Source organism: Emydura macquarii, unplaced genomic scaffold, assembly GCF_026122565.2.
Source record: "Emydura macquarii macquarii isolate MOO-44397 ecotype Brisbane River unplaced genomic scaffold, CSIRO-AGI_Emac_v2 contig_3348, whole genome shotgun sequence".
NCBI classification, from domain to species: Eukaryota; Metazoa; Chordata; order Testudines; family Chelidae; genus Emydura; species Emydura macquarii.
In genome coordinates this window covers 7,368,704-7,382,746 of record NW_027133485.1, presented here as the reverse complement: position 1 = coordinate 7,382,746, position 14,043 = coordinate 7,368,704, and the positions used below count along the sequence as shown (strand labels likewise).

Sequence of the window (14,043 nt, the reverse complement as noted above, 5' to 3'; positions counted from 1 at the left end):
GTGCAGATTTACACCAGCTCAGAGGCTGGTCCCAGAAGGATACCATTTTATACCCACGGCACTGATGTAAATGACTGCAATGCGATGGAGTCAGCCGCACAGAGTGTGCTTACCACCTGTGTGTGTCGTATAAATTGAATCTCTCCAGCAAAGGCCTGGGCAGTCTGGGATTTTAGGAGATCACATTTCCCATAGCAACGGACAAATTTCATGAAAACAAACCTACAGTGACACGCGGGTGAGAAGGGCAGATGAAAGCTACCTGGAACTGAAATAATTAGCTACGAAAAAAAGCAATGAAAGTTACAACACTCTTTGTGGCATTCTCTGCAGGGGGTACCAGAGAGTGAGAAACTCGTTCCTGGCAGATGGTACAGATAGCTAGATCAGGCGAGGTCAGAATTGGGGCACGTTGGTAGGGCAATGCGGGGGAAGCTTGTATTTCTCTGATGTTCCTGCTCTGAGGAGAGAAGACATCAGTTTGTCATGCACAGTCAGATCTTGGCATGTGTAAGTATGATGCACATGCAGAATTTGTGCAATGTACGCCACAAGCTCTCAACACGTACATACAGCAGCGGGTCCATTTCTCTGATCTGGAAGTGCGTATAAGTCAAAAACTTTTGAATGATTTGGGTTTTTTTAAGTCAGTACAAACCAGCCATCAACTGGACCCAGCAGAAGATTGCTTCAGTGGCAGCTTCTCCCACACATCAACATGAATGCCTTGCAAACACAAGTGGGTTCATACTTTCACATGACCTTTAGCCACCCTCAGGACTCGCTGCCCCCAGAGCCTTTTCAGTTGTGCTTTAATCTTCTAAAGGTGTTGGTGGGCTCCGGGTGAAGAGTCAAGAATGCTTCTGCATATTTGTGAGCTGTGCTTTACACACGTTATACAGCAACTCGCCTTTGCTGGAAGGGATGAACCGATACTGAACAAGCCAGCGATGTCAGCGAAACACCCACCCTAGGCAGGGCGGGGAGGGGGGGGCTGAGTCTGCTCTTACACTGGTGTGAATCAGCTTGCCATTTGCAGAAGTCAGTGGAGTTTCCTTGTTGTAAAATGGGTGTGAAATCAGGATGAAGCCAGGTTCATGTTTTGCCTGCAGCAAAATAAGCTCCTGATTCTCCACTGCCTTACACCGTGTGCAGCCACTTAGACCAGTGCAAAGCGAACGCAAAAACGCTGCCTGTTCGGAAAGTGGAGCTTTGTGCTGGGCTAGTGGAAAGGTTGCAGCAGCTCCAGGGGAAACAATTGCCACCTTGCAACACTCCAGGCCAGATACTCAGTTGGTGCAAAGTGGCACAACTCCACCCAAGTTGCCTTTGGTTGTCGATAATTTAAAATTCCTTGTGACCTTGTTCTGCTGTCTCAGTGATGAACAGGACAATGCACTCCACTGAAGTCCGTAGAATTACACGGGTGTGAAGAAGAGAATCAGACTCCAAGGGTAGATTAATTCCTGATGTAACTGCATTACTTCAGTGGATTACTCAATGCACCGAGCCATGTTATGGATGAATCACTTCCCTCCGTTCTCTCCCCCTCCCCCCCCAATGAAAAATGGCTCTCCCCTTTCCTCTGGGCTGGCCTGGAAGGCAGGGGTACGCCTCCCTATGCCTATTTACAGTCACGGAGCTGTGCAATATTGTCAGCCTATTGGCAATACAGAACCACGGTGCACTCAGAAGGTGGGCAAAAGAAACTGGCTTGTCCAGCAGAGCAACTGACTCATGCAGGGATTTGTGATAATCACGGAAACCCCACAGCAGTATGGGAGGGAAATATGATGCATTTCTTGCAGCCTGCAGAAACCTTTACTGCACCTCTCAGCCCAGCCCCTAACCTGATCAGGCAACGTCTCTGCAGTCTCTGAAAACTTTGATCCTTTCGACTGCCTCTGCTCCCCTGATCGGCAACAGGTATAGTCCCTGCCCCACCCTCTCCGTGGGTGATGGCAGCCGTGAAGGAGAATGCAACTGCACTGCGTGGGCGACGCACGTCGCCAATGGAAACTGAAGGTGGAAGGTAATCGCTGAACTAGAATTAAGCCAGGAGAGTCACTATTTGAGGCGCTTTAATGGCCACAGGACACGTTCATTGAGAATTAGCATTACCACCAACAACTGACAAACCAGGGAGCCCGGCACTCAGGTTCCCGGCTGTGCATTTTTATTGTGGCTTATCTGGTGCCACCCACCAGGTGCAAAGCCCCGTCCACCCACACACACGAAGAGACAGTCCTAACCCTTTACAACCAATAGGCCAAATTAATCCCTGAGGTAATGGAACCCCCCAATCCCTGAGTCCATGGCCTCCTCCCCCGCTGCCCCATTGGCCACTTACACAATCCCCCCCCCCCACACCCCCAACACACACACACTCCTGTCTAGCCCATAGTGTGTCTCTGCCCAACCCCTCCACCTCCCCAAACTTCCAGAAGCTTAGTGAAAACCAACTGGGCATTTGCTTTTTTTTTATGCTTAGCTCGTCTATGGCACTTTCCCTCTATGGGCTTCACAGCTGTTTCCAAAGGAGGGTTTAATTCTCAGTCCCACTTTACAGATGGAGAAACTGAGGCAACTAAGCCAGGAAGTGACTTGGCCAAAGTCATGTGGTGAGTTATGGGCAATGCCGGTAATAGAACCCAGGAGTCCTGACGCTCTGTCTGGTAACCAGGGTCCACAGAAAGATGTAGCAGAGCTCTAGAAACCCAGTAGACAGGCTGGGGGGATTTATTCTAGACTTCTCCAGAGTCCCCTCTGCACCCCATCTGCCTACCACACACCTGCTTCCTCCCCAAGCCTCCCTCTGCTCCCCCCCCTCCCCCTTTTGGACTCCTCTCCTAACGCTCATGGGAGTGACAGGACGGGAGGGGCAGGCAATTACCAAGCAGCAGGTTTTGAAGGCGAGGCAGAGCTGACCCGACCCCCGGGCAGGGTCCCCACCTCCTGTAGGCGTTCTCAGCCAGTTCATCCCTGTCTCCACCTGGTCTCCACCCATGGTCCAATCCCCACTTAGTGCCCGAAGGGGCCTCTCCCTCCACCCCCACACAGGCAGGGACAGTGGCACGAGCCCCCATTCACCCCACCCAGGCATGGCAGCAGGGATCCCCTCAGCCCTCTTCCCCCCACCCCCATGTCTAGAGCAGCAGCAGCCACCACCCTGCTGTGGCAAGGGCCCCTCAGTACTTACCTCAGCAGCTGGGGTGTAGGCGGGCTGGGCTGGCTATACAGTCCTGCTGCACACTGAGCCCTCGGTGGCAGGGCCCCCACAGAGCAGAGAGTCTTGGCGTTCACACCCCACTGAGCTGCACGCGGCCAGCTCACGTTCCAGGCTCTCTGCAGACTCAGGCAGACATCGCTGCACGGGTTCCCCTCGGGTCATGTTTTCATACTTTCCTTCCCGCTCACAAAGACCAGCCATTTACTGGTTTGGGTTTTTTTAAATGAATGCTGAGCTTCTGACCCACTAATCGCAGGACTCCAGGAGCTGAGGCTCTGTGTAGGGAGCCAATGACTTCAGCTGGCCCAGGAGGATCCTCTTGGGGGAGGGTGGTTGTCTGAGGATGGAGGATCATGGACCCTTGTGAGGGGCCTTCAAAAGTCAGGCTCAGCCTCCAAACGTAGCCGAGCCCGATGCTTAGAGGCCCTGAGCGTTACGCCGGCCATACGTCAAATCACCCAAAATTCAGCAGGATGATGCATTTAACACCCCCCCGAAACCCATCCCCAGCTTCCTGGCCATACCTGTTACCAAGTCACAAGTGCTTCGTCCTATTATAGGCCCCTTTAACGGGGGCAGAAGCTGGTGGGGAATTCCACTAGGGGACAGGACAGGGAAGGGGTTGCTGGGTCCTCACCTCTAAAAGGGATGGGATTAGGCAGAGGCCCAACCCCCAGCGGATGGATGAGAAGTCGCAGGGAGCCCCTTTTCTAGTGGGTCAAAGCGGCAGGCAGGTGGCAGGCCAGGAGACATTGGGAGGAGTGGCCATTGGGAGAGCAGGTTTGGGGAATTCAGGCGCTGGGGAGGGGCAGGGACTGATTAGGAGTAGATAGAGAAGCTGTGGGCATAAGCATGGCAGAGTACGGGAGTGAGGAGAGCTCATGGAATTATCCCGATCAGGCAATCAGTAGGGCTGGTGCCTCAGTTTCCCAAAGCACAGAAGGGAGATACCCCCCATTGCACCCCAGGGCTGTGTGAGGGTTACTGACTAGTTCTAAGCACTCCTAGAGGGCCGTCCATGCCCCAAGTGTTACCGGTAACGGGGACTGACAGGGAAGAGCAGAGTTTGCAGGAGGGCTGAGTCTGGAGGAGACACCTGGAAGGCAGCCTGCATGTGTCTCGCATGCCCTGTCAATTGTCCTCTTAAATAAAGAGCCGGTTTAGTTTTCCAAGCCTGGAGTCTTCGTGTTATTTCCCAGCCCACAGTACATGAAACAACTTCCAGTCCTTTCTCCTCCTCCCCTCCCCCGCCACTTTCCCAGTAGGTCCTGCCCAAGACCCAAGAGCCCCTACTCATCTCAGCTGCAACCCCCGGAGTTTTGCAAGAACACGTCCACTCTCCATCTCTGAACCTTTATTGCTATGGAATATACAAACAGCCCAACGACACCGTTATAAAAATGAGCTCACAGGGATTGTGAAGCAGCTTGGTTTTGAAATGCTTTCAGTGTCACTGGGCTGGGTCAAATACAAAACGAGACATATTTATACATATACAAAATACAAAAGGAATGGGACCTTAGAAATGTATAAAACAATGGCTGACGAGTGGTATTTACACCCGGGGTCGGGGCTCCTTCCCAGAGCCGGCGGCGTCTGTGTAGCAGCCAGGTTTAAAGGCATCTGTGAAAGTCTCTTTGGAGAGAGGTGCTGCCAGCTGGATCAGCAATGGTTGGGTTCTGCATGACTGACGGTTTCGTAGAAAGCTGCTGCCTGTGGTTGATTCAGCAACAGACCAAGATAAAGAGTGAACAAAAGCAGTTGCTTGTCTATATGTCAGCTGTCACTGGACAGCCCTAGTGGCAGATCTGCTTTCCCAACCAGGAAAGAGAAGGTCAGACCTGTTGCCCGGGGGGGAAATAATACAAAATAATAATAATAATAACAATAATAATAATAATAATAAATTCAACTGAGAGAAGTTCCACGTTCACATTGATAATGGATTGTCCAAGTACTTCTCAGAACCAGCAGGTCTCTCCCCGAGGGGAATGTGTTCAAGTAAAGGCAATGAGGCGTGGTGTTGGGTTGTGTTCAGTTTGGGTCAAACTTGCTGGCTTCAGGAGAGAAGTCCCAGCGTAAGGGCAGCCTTGGGTTCTTTATAGCTCCTTGAGGATGATCTGGATTTTGTCCTCTGCTTCCACCATGTCTAGCAGAAAAGCCATGTGGTTGCTGTAGTGCTGTATGATGTTGTTATCCATGTTCACCAAGATGCTAGGAGAGGAGAGAGATTGGATTAGAGGAGCACATTTAAAAGGGTCACGCAGAGGGGTGACCGGGAGAGTCTTTCTCCCTTAGAACCGCCGGAGGTCTCTGCGCTGCGGAGGTCTAAGCGCTGTACAACCGTTCTCCCAGGGAAGAACACATGCAGCCTGAATAAACAGCATCAGCTGGAGCTCCAAATCCCTTGCATCTTTCCCGGCCACGGAATGGTTACAACTTTTGTGACAGTCATAAAATCAACTGCTTGGAACTAGAAATTATAAAGGGGGAGGGGGCAGGAGGGAGAAGCATTTCAACAGCTGATTTAAAGCCAAGGACCCGGTTCCCGATCATACCAGAGTTCCTCATTAAAATATCATTGATGTCACAGGGCATCACTCAGTTATGTTCCCATAAAACATAGGAGGAACTTTTAACTATTTGGAAGTGGCAAAGAGAACAAAGTACCTTTCAGTGCCCAGAGCACGTTCCCTCCACGTTTCTGCTGGGATCACTAATGGGGCAATGACATTAACTGTGCAAAACTCAGACTGCTAAGAAATAAAGGGGCTTCAGTTTCTAGCAAATCTAGTGATTTGTCAGGCACAGATAACAGGCCAGATCCTCAGCTGGTGTAAGTTGTTGGAGTCCCTTGGAAGTCAATGGAGAGACACCAATTGGCAGCACCTGGCCCATTCATTCTAAGAGAGTGCAGAATTCAAGGAATGTCAGGTTGCCTTTGAAACAGGAAGTGCATCATACCGATAAAGGGGCTCGTTTTGCCGTTTCATTCAGATTTTTTTAACTATATGCTTTAGAATTGGGACAGATGTTCAATAATCTGTCCGCCTCTGCATTTTTCAGATGCTTTATAAACAGGTTGATTTAATACATCTAGGGCCTTTCAGTGGTGGGAATTAAATATGACCCATGGGTAAACTGAGGCACAAAGTAGGTCACATAGCTGTTATGCAAACACAACCAGGAGCCCCCAACCTCTTTGGCAATGAACATGGGAGAAGGCTGCAATCCAGAGGCTGTGGGGGCAGATAGAAGGGTAAGTGGATGGGCAGGGGCAGAAGCAAAATATTCATGGAGGAGGATGACAATCCACCCAGTTGCCAAAGTCCCCCAGCTCTCCTCTTAGATTCTTCAATCACTTGTCCACTTTTGTACCAAGCGTTCTGCTTTGTAAGAGGATTCTAGTCCTCCCAGATGTAGGCAGCTGCATACCGCTCTAAATTGTAGAGTGGAAGTCGAGGGCTGTGTCACACAGGTGTGTCCCATGATGCTCCCTTACGCAACCCCAAAACAAGGTGACTTTAAATGACAAATGAGGCCTCTCCAAAAAGTCTTTCATATTTCATCCACCTACAGCCACGGAAGGCAACCGGACTTGAGGCGACTTATCCCACCTAGCCTCATTTCAGCTTTGAAAAATGCTACCCACCGTTAAGAATGGGTGAACGCAGCAATTCAGATTAAAAAAAAAAAAAAAAGAGGCAAGTGTGTCCAGTTTTTAGAGCAGGGGCCCTGGCAGACTATTCCCAGCTCTGCCACTGGCTTTGTGTGTGACATTGGCCAAATCGCATCACCTCAGTTTCCTGATCTGTAGAATGGGAATGCTACTTGCCTGTGTCAGGCACTTAGCAGTCCTCTGGTGAAAGGCCCAATATAGATGCACAGTAACATTAAAAATATTAACTGAATCAAACCTTCATCTTGATCTGAATGAGACACAATCTTAATGGGAGACTGGGAAAAGTTTTCATGCTGTTTTCATGCTGCACTTTTGACCAGCATGGAAGAAGAATCTTTGCACCCAAAGTTATGTGAGTTCTCTCCAATTCATCCAAGAGCGTGAGGCACTAGGAGTCACAAGAACCTCTTGCTACTAGGTTTCCAGTCCAATTTCTCAATCAAAAAGATTCAGGTAAGTCCTGAATCGAAATCCAGCCCTTAGATTGCAGATCCAGACAAAAGGTCACAATTACCTGAGTTTGCCCATTACTTCTACTGAGTCATCCTGAAATTCACTTCATCTGCCTAATAGATGAATGGGAACGGGCACAGTAGGTCATCATGCTGACAAGGACCATGCCATAGCCTCAGATGCTGTAAATCAAGGTAGCTCCACTGAGCCACATCGGTTTATACCTGCTGAGGCCCACAAGGTAAACACCAAGGAGAAAGAGAATTGTGTAGGGTGGAGCAATGGCATGAAATTATGCAAAAGGAAAATTAAGGCTGGGAGAGCAGGAAACATTTCTCAGTCTAGTAAGATCTAGTAGATAGGAGAAGAGTTTGTATCTGAGTAAGATATTTGCTCAACAATAACCAATGGCATTGAGTTCCAAAGGTTAATTATAAGTTGGACATGAAGGTATTTCATCTGATCTGCTTTACATGTGTTGCCTTTTAATTTCATGAAGTGCTTCCTTGTTCCTCTGTTTTGTGCAGGGATAAGAACCCCAGGTTGATTCTATCTCTCCGGCATTCATTGCATTATAATATTAACTTGGTATCAGATACAGTAACAAATAAATCAAGTTGTAGGTAGTTCTCTCCTCCAGACAGGACCATTTTCCCTTGCCTCAAAAGGAACTCATCTGTGTAGGGGACTCAGTTGCACTGGAGAGTCACCCAGCTGGGTTGCACAGGCAGTTCCAACCCAAGTTAGTAGTAGCCAAGTAGGGACCATCCGATGGCTGTTTGGTGGCCACATCCCAAGTCTTCACCACATGTGACACACCCAAGGTCCGTCTCAGCAGTGAGGCCTTTGACAGTATGACCAGGGGACTGAGCTGCCCTGGTCTTCAGAGGGGATTCCTTCAGGTCAGGGCTGAGGGACTTTCTTAGGGCAGCTGTGCAGGGGCAGAGGGGTAATTTCACAGCTGCTGCCCACGCTGTCCTTGGAGAGAAGACACCAGTCTCCAGGGCTGTCAAGCCAACACTGTTCAACAGCACTTCAGGCCTTGATTCAGGAACATGCTTAGGTTCCTTCCTCCCTATAAGTATATGACCAGCCCCGATGATGTCAGGGCTACCCACGTCTTTAAAGCGATACACATATTTAAGCACCTTCCTGAATTTGGGCTTTGAGCCGTGGGATGGGATTTTCAGTCGCACTTGGGGCTGCTTGTTGCTCTGTTCCCACTGAAGTCACTATGAAATTCCCCGACCAACGCCAATGCTGCGTGTGTTAGAAGATCCCACCGGAGAAGCCCACTTCACTCAGACTTCCTCACACCAACGTCAACAAAAGGAGACCACAGCAAGAGTCACTTTAAACTCACCCTGGCACCCCCGGCCGCTGCTGGCATTCTGAGACACATTCTTCTGCCTTGTTAGACATGGGGCTGGTCCAGAGCCCCGGCAGCAAAACCAGCAGGGCCACCTAACGCACAACCTGGCATTATTCGGATTTCCCTATCGGTCTTCTATGCTAAAAACCTGGGCCTGAGCCAGTAAAAACAATTCGTTCATTTTCCAGGCCGCCTTGCAATGCTCAGTCATGTCTCTGTGTGCACGGAGGACTCTCTGTCTAGATTTATGAAAACAAGCCTGGCTGTCTTTCCCCATTCATCTGGTGAAGGGAGAACTCACCCGTGGGAAACGAGGTGGGTCAGAGAGAGTTCTTTCTTTCAGAACACATTCTGGAAAATAGCAATTAGCACCTTCCCCGGGACACCCATCCACTGAAGTTTTGGGACCAGATCCCCAGTTGGTATCAACCGGCAGAGCTCCATTGATGTCAGTGAGCCAGATCCCACAGTTACTGCAAACCCCTGCCACTCCATTAAAGTCAACAGAGCTATGCTATTTTACACCAGTGGATCTTGCCCCTTGTTTTCAATGGAGCTTTGCCAATGGACACCAGCTGGGATCAAGCCCTGAAGGGTTTTTCATATGTGAATCGTACTTCCTCAATGCGACTGTACAAAAGAAGCCAGTGATCTCTCACTGCGAGGAGAACAGAGCAGGAGCTGGCTTTCTTTGTGCGTATCTTAGCATACTAGAGTAACGATGCATGTTTAAAAAGCATTTCAGCTAGGGCCCCAGAACTGCGCCCCTACAGTAACTACGTTCAGCAAGTGACATATTTCCCTGCAAACGCCAAAGGAAGCAAAACTCTCCCCCCAGCATCCAAGGGCCATCACAGAGATGATGTGTTTCCAAGGTTACGTTAGAAAGAGCATTTCAGAACTAGCAGCTTTGCCGCTGAGCCAGGAACTAAAAGGAGAGCAGCAGCAGGCATGCCCAGCCAGATCACGGATTCACCTCCAAGAATCACTTACCATCTTAACTAAGAAGTTGTTGATTCCCAGAGGCCCTTCCCCCAGACTCCCCCTACTCTGCCCCAGTGCTAGCACTAGCTCTTCCACTTAGGGGAGACATGTCTGTCAGAGGGGGCTGTGCCTTCCCTGTCAGGTACTATTATGCCTAGAAAAAAATTAAAAAAATCACGCTTTGCAAGTGGTTCAGACAAAAAATAACCCAATCTCCCACTTCTGGCGCCAGCTCCAGTCTTCAGCTCTGAAGGCATTTTCTCTGGGGTTACTTAGCAAAGAAAGCAAGACAACACACAATAACTTCAGGTGAAATTCTTGAGCTCTTTCCAGGCAAAGGATCACCTTGTGGTTAGGAGGGATCCTTCAACTTCAACAATCAAAGCCTCCATTTCAGACAACGGCAGATTAACAAAGCTATTCTCTCCGTCTCTCGTTGCTTCCAAGTTATAATTAACACACCTCCAGTCACTACACAATAATGTCAAGCTGCGGCTTGGTGGCCAAGGACTACTGGTTTCCAGACACAACAAGCGCCCGGGGGGAGGGGGCTGGCCCCAATGCAAGCACACTCGCTGTATTCTTTGTCTAGCAACATGAGACCTGGGACAGAAGATTAGCGAGAATCCTGCTGCACGGCAAACCTGTTCTCATGATTTGCATTACAGTATCAAACTGTCAGCTGAGAGCGAACAAACCGTGCTGCATATCCCTGAACGGGTCTATCCCACAATTGCTGCCATATTGGGTCAGCCCATTGTCCATCTTGCCCAGTTCCCTGCTTCCGCCAGTGGCCCATACCTGAGCTTCAGGGGGAGTGCACAGAACAAGGTAGTTATGGAGTGAACCACCCCTATCTTCCACTGCCAATTTCTAGTAGTCAGGTTTAGGGACATCCAGAGCATGGGGTTGCATCCCTGACCATCTTGGCTCATAGCCATTGATGGACCTACCCTGCATGAATGTATCCAGTTCTTTTTTCAACCCAGTTATACTTTTGGCCTGCACAATATCCCACGCCAATGAGTTCCACAGGTTAATGGTGCACTGTGTGAAAAGGTACTCCCGTCACTTGGCAGGGCAGTGATAGAGCTGTTCTTGAAGTTTATCTCCTGCACTGCAGTGGCATCCGCACAGTTTTACTCTTCTGGAGTCATTGGAGGAAACTCTTAGACAACTCAACCCTGGGAGCTAACGGGTCACCTGCTTGTTTCAGGGAAGTCATTAAGCAGCCTGCTAGGATAGGTTACAGGCAAGAGGTATGAATCAAAAGTTCCAGAGTAAAATACTGTACAATATGGACATTGACAAAAGCTGCCTTCACAAACCCCGGGCGGTTTTCAAAGAGACTCTCAGAGGCGTTTCCCAGGCTCATTCGTTCCAGTGCTAGTTAGGCGGGAGCCCAAAGTTCTTGTATTTTTGGAAATCCCTTGGACATTTTTTTCCAGGCTAGTCTGAATTTTTATTTTCCATTGAATTCCGCATTGGATTGGCAGCCCTGGAGAAGGAGTCCTTGCTTTATCCACAGAGCACTATGGGAAATGGGCCAGATCTGCAGCGGTTGAGAATCTGCAGAGCTCCATTCGTGTCAGTGCAGCTACTGCAGTGGACACCAGCTGATTATCCGACCCAGTGTTCCTTAACCTATCTGGCCGGCTCACCTCTAAGGGAGAGGAGAGAGTTCAGTCTATGGGTCAGTCAGTCCTCGACGTCCCAGATGGGATTACCCACAATGGGAGCCAGCTAGTGCCTACAGAGGTGGCGCGTTGTGGTGTGGACATGCTAGAACTGGTGTGAGACTCGCCTCCTCTGACTCATTTCACACAAGCCACCAAACAGCCAACAGATGGTAACAACCTTCATCGTCACGGACCTAGCTTGGGGTTGGACAGTTGCTCTCCACAGGGACTGTTGTCCCTAGCACGTCAAACCAAAGCACCAAAGAGCACCACGTTTGCATAGCTGTGCCTTCGGAGAGAGACAAATCCTCGTTCTTAATCAGGGGCCGAGTTCGTGCCTAAATTCCCAGCGAGGTACATTGTGTCCAGGGCACTTGCTCATACGTACGATCCATCACCTTCTGGAGTCCAAGAAGGACTGCCATTCACGGGGCTGGGAATCAGCTGATGAGCTGGCAAAACTGGAAGTGAAGGTGCCCTGTTTATACCCAACCTGTGTGGAGTGTCAGTAGGACACAATGCAAAGCTTTCTAACACTGGTCTGCTTTCTCTGCAGCCCAGAAGGTTACTCAATCTCCACGTGGGCCAGTCCTGATCAGGGCAAAGCCAGTTTTGCACACTCGTGGTGAGCAGCAAACATTTGTATCTCACTGAGATCAGATAAATTCATTCTAACCTCAGGCTTTCACCCTGAGAGACAAGAGATCATCAACTAACCACCCAAACAATCCCCCCCCCCCCACACACACCTTTCCTTAGGAAACTTCACCACTCAAAATAAGGCGAGTACAAACAAACGTTATCCCAAATCTTTAAAGGGCAGAAAAAGTTCTGGGCCATATAAAACTCTGATCTCACAGAGCTTTGGTATTTATTATCTTGTTAAAATACGATTTCATCCCATGGCAAGGTACCAAAGGGTACAAAGATTTCAGACGCCCGGTATCGATGCAGATCGGAGATTTGCTTACCCTCGTTTGCATTTTTTATAGACTTTATAGATGCTTTCTTCAGGCAGCCCATATTTTTCTGAAATCTGCAGAGAAAAACATGACGATATTTTACTTTTTTTTATTGGCATGTGCAAAATAAAATTCCAGCAGATAAAAATAAAAGATACCATTGCCTTCGGATCAGTCCTCAGTGGATTCTCCCCTTCCCCCCTCCTCCCCCCCGGCCCGCTCCTTATAAAAAAAAATGCTACAGCAATGATCAACCACAGTGCAGCTTACACTGGGGTTACTGCAGTAACCTGGCCTTTTACTGATGCAGCGTGGTTCAATGGTTAGGGCACTAGATTGGGACTCAAGAGAGCTGGGTGCTACTCCTAGCTCCACCACTGATGTGGTGCATGACCTCAGTACGTCACCTCTCTGTTTCCTTTCCCTTCTCCTTCTGGTCTACTTAGGCCCCAGTCATGCAACTTCATGTGTATAGAGCAGTGGTCCCTTGACTTTTTTGCTCATACCTGCCCCTTACCTAGTCCGTGCCCCCTCAGGAGCCAGAGCTGTGGCTGGGACCGGGAGGCCAGGGCTGCAGCTGGGGGCAGGAGCGGGGTGAGGAGCGTGGCCAGGGCCGGGACCGAGGTAGGGGCAGAGCGGGGCTGGGTGGTGCTCCTTCCCTGTCTCATATGGGCGCTAGCCCGAGCCCTGTCACACTTCCTGCATGTTCAGGGGGGTGTGACCCACAGTTTAGGGACCACAGGCATAGGGAGAGACTAATGCACCTGTGCAGAGCCTCTGAACTTTATAGCTTTTGGTTTGATGGTGCCCATCACCAACGGAAAGCGCGTGTCTGACTGTGAGCCTCAACTCCCTTCCCATCACGACTTTTGGCTGAGGTTTTGGTCAAGCTGCAAAGGTTTCTAGCCGAGGCATCATAAGCGCTTTGATGATGCTCTGAGCAGGTCTGAGGGAGAGTTTTACATTCATCCCGCAGCATTTTCTGTGAAGGTTCTCGTCTGCTTGGGCTCTGCCACGGGGAGGAATCTGCAACCTGACATCCTGCAACCTGTCTCTGCTTTGTTTTTAAAAGTTTGCAAAACCAACGAAAAAAAACAAAAAAAACCCCAAACCCCAGAGTGCTGCCATAAAGGCACCATTGGCTCATTCAGGTTTATTGTTTGTTTTATTCCACCTCCCCAAGAGGAGCTAAGGTTATCAGGGATTCTTCTGATAATCATCACAGAAATATGCTACGTGTGCTCCTCAAACAGCAAATTCCAACCCAAGGTGGATAGCAGGTAGACTTGCCCTGGCTTCAGATCACCCAGAGATAGAGTCAGGGAACAGTGAGGGGAGTTTTACAGTTGAAAATATGAAAACACTGTAATAAAAGAAGAATCTGAAGGCTTTTATAATGTGATCTGAACAAAAGACTGCATCGATACGGTATGTGCTGCTGGAGAGAGCTCACCTCTCACGCTATGCTCTACACACATCGGCCGACGTTTTCACTGGCGTGAAATTCTCAACACAAGGCCTAGGCACCATTTAAAGCCTCAAAACAGGGTAGATGTGAGCTAGAAGCGGTGCATAGTCATGTGTTGAGCCCCTGCACAAGGAGTTCATTCCACCCCCGCAAGAGTCCTAATTTCCTAGAACCCAACTGCCAGACTTGGACTGATTGCAGTTAGTTTATGTGG

The 14,043-nt window shown here is 49.5% G+C and overlaps 1 protein-coding gene across 1 annotated transcript in view; it reads right to left on the bottom strand.

Annotated features, from left to right (window-relative positions):
* Positions 1–4,568: 4,568 nt before the first annotated feature.
* GRHL3 (grainyhead like transcription factor 3) overlaps positions 4,569–14,043 on the bottom strand; it is a 55,363-nt gene continuing 45,888 nt past the window's right edge. The window contains exons 18-19 of the mRNA XM_067533680.1: positions 12,371–12,435; positions 4,569–5,443 (exon numbers count right to left, since the gene is read on the bottom strand). Coding sequence (XP_067389781.1) covers positions 5,329–5,443; positions 12,371–12,435 — 180 coding nt within the window. The 3' untranslated portion in view covers positions 4,569–5,328. The remainder of the gene's footprint in view (positions 5,444–12,370; positions 12,436–14,043) is intronic.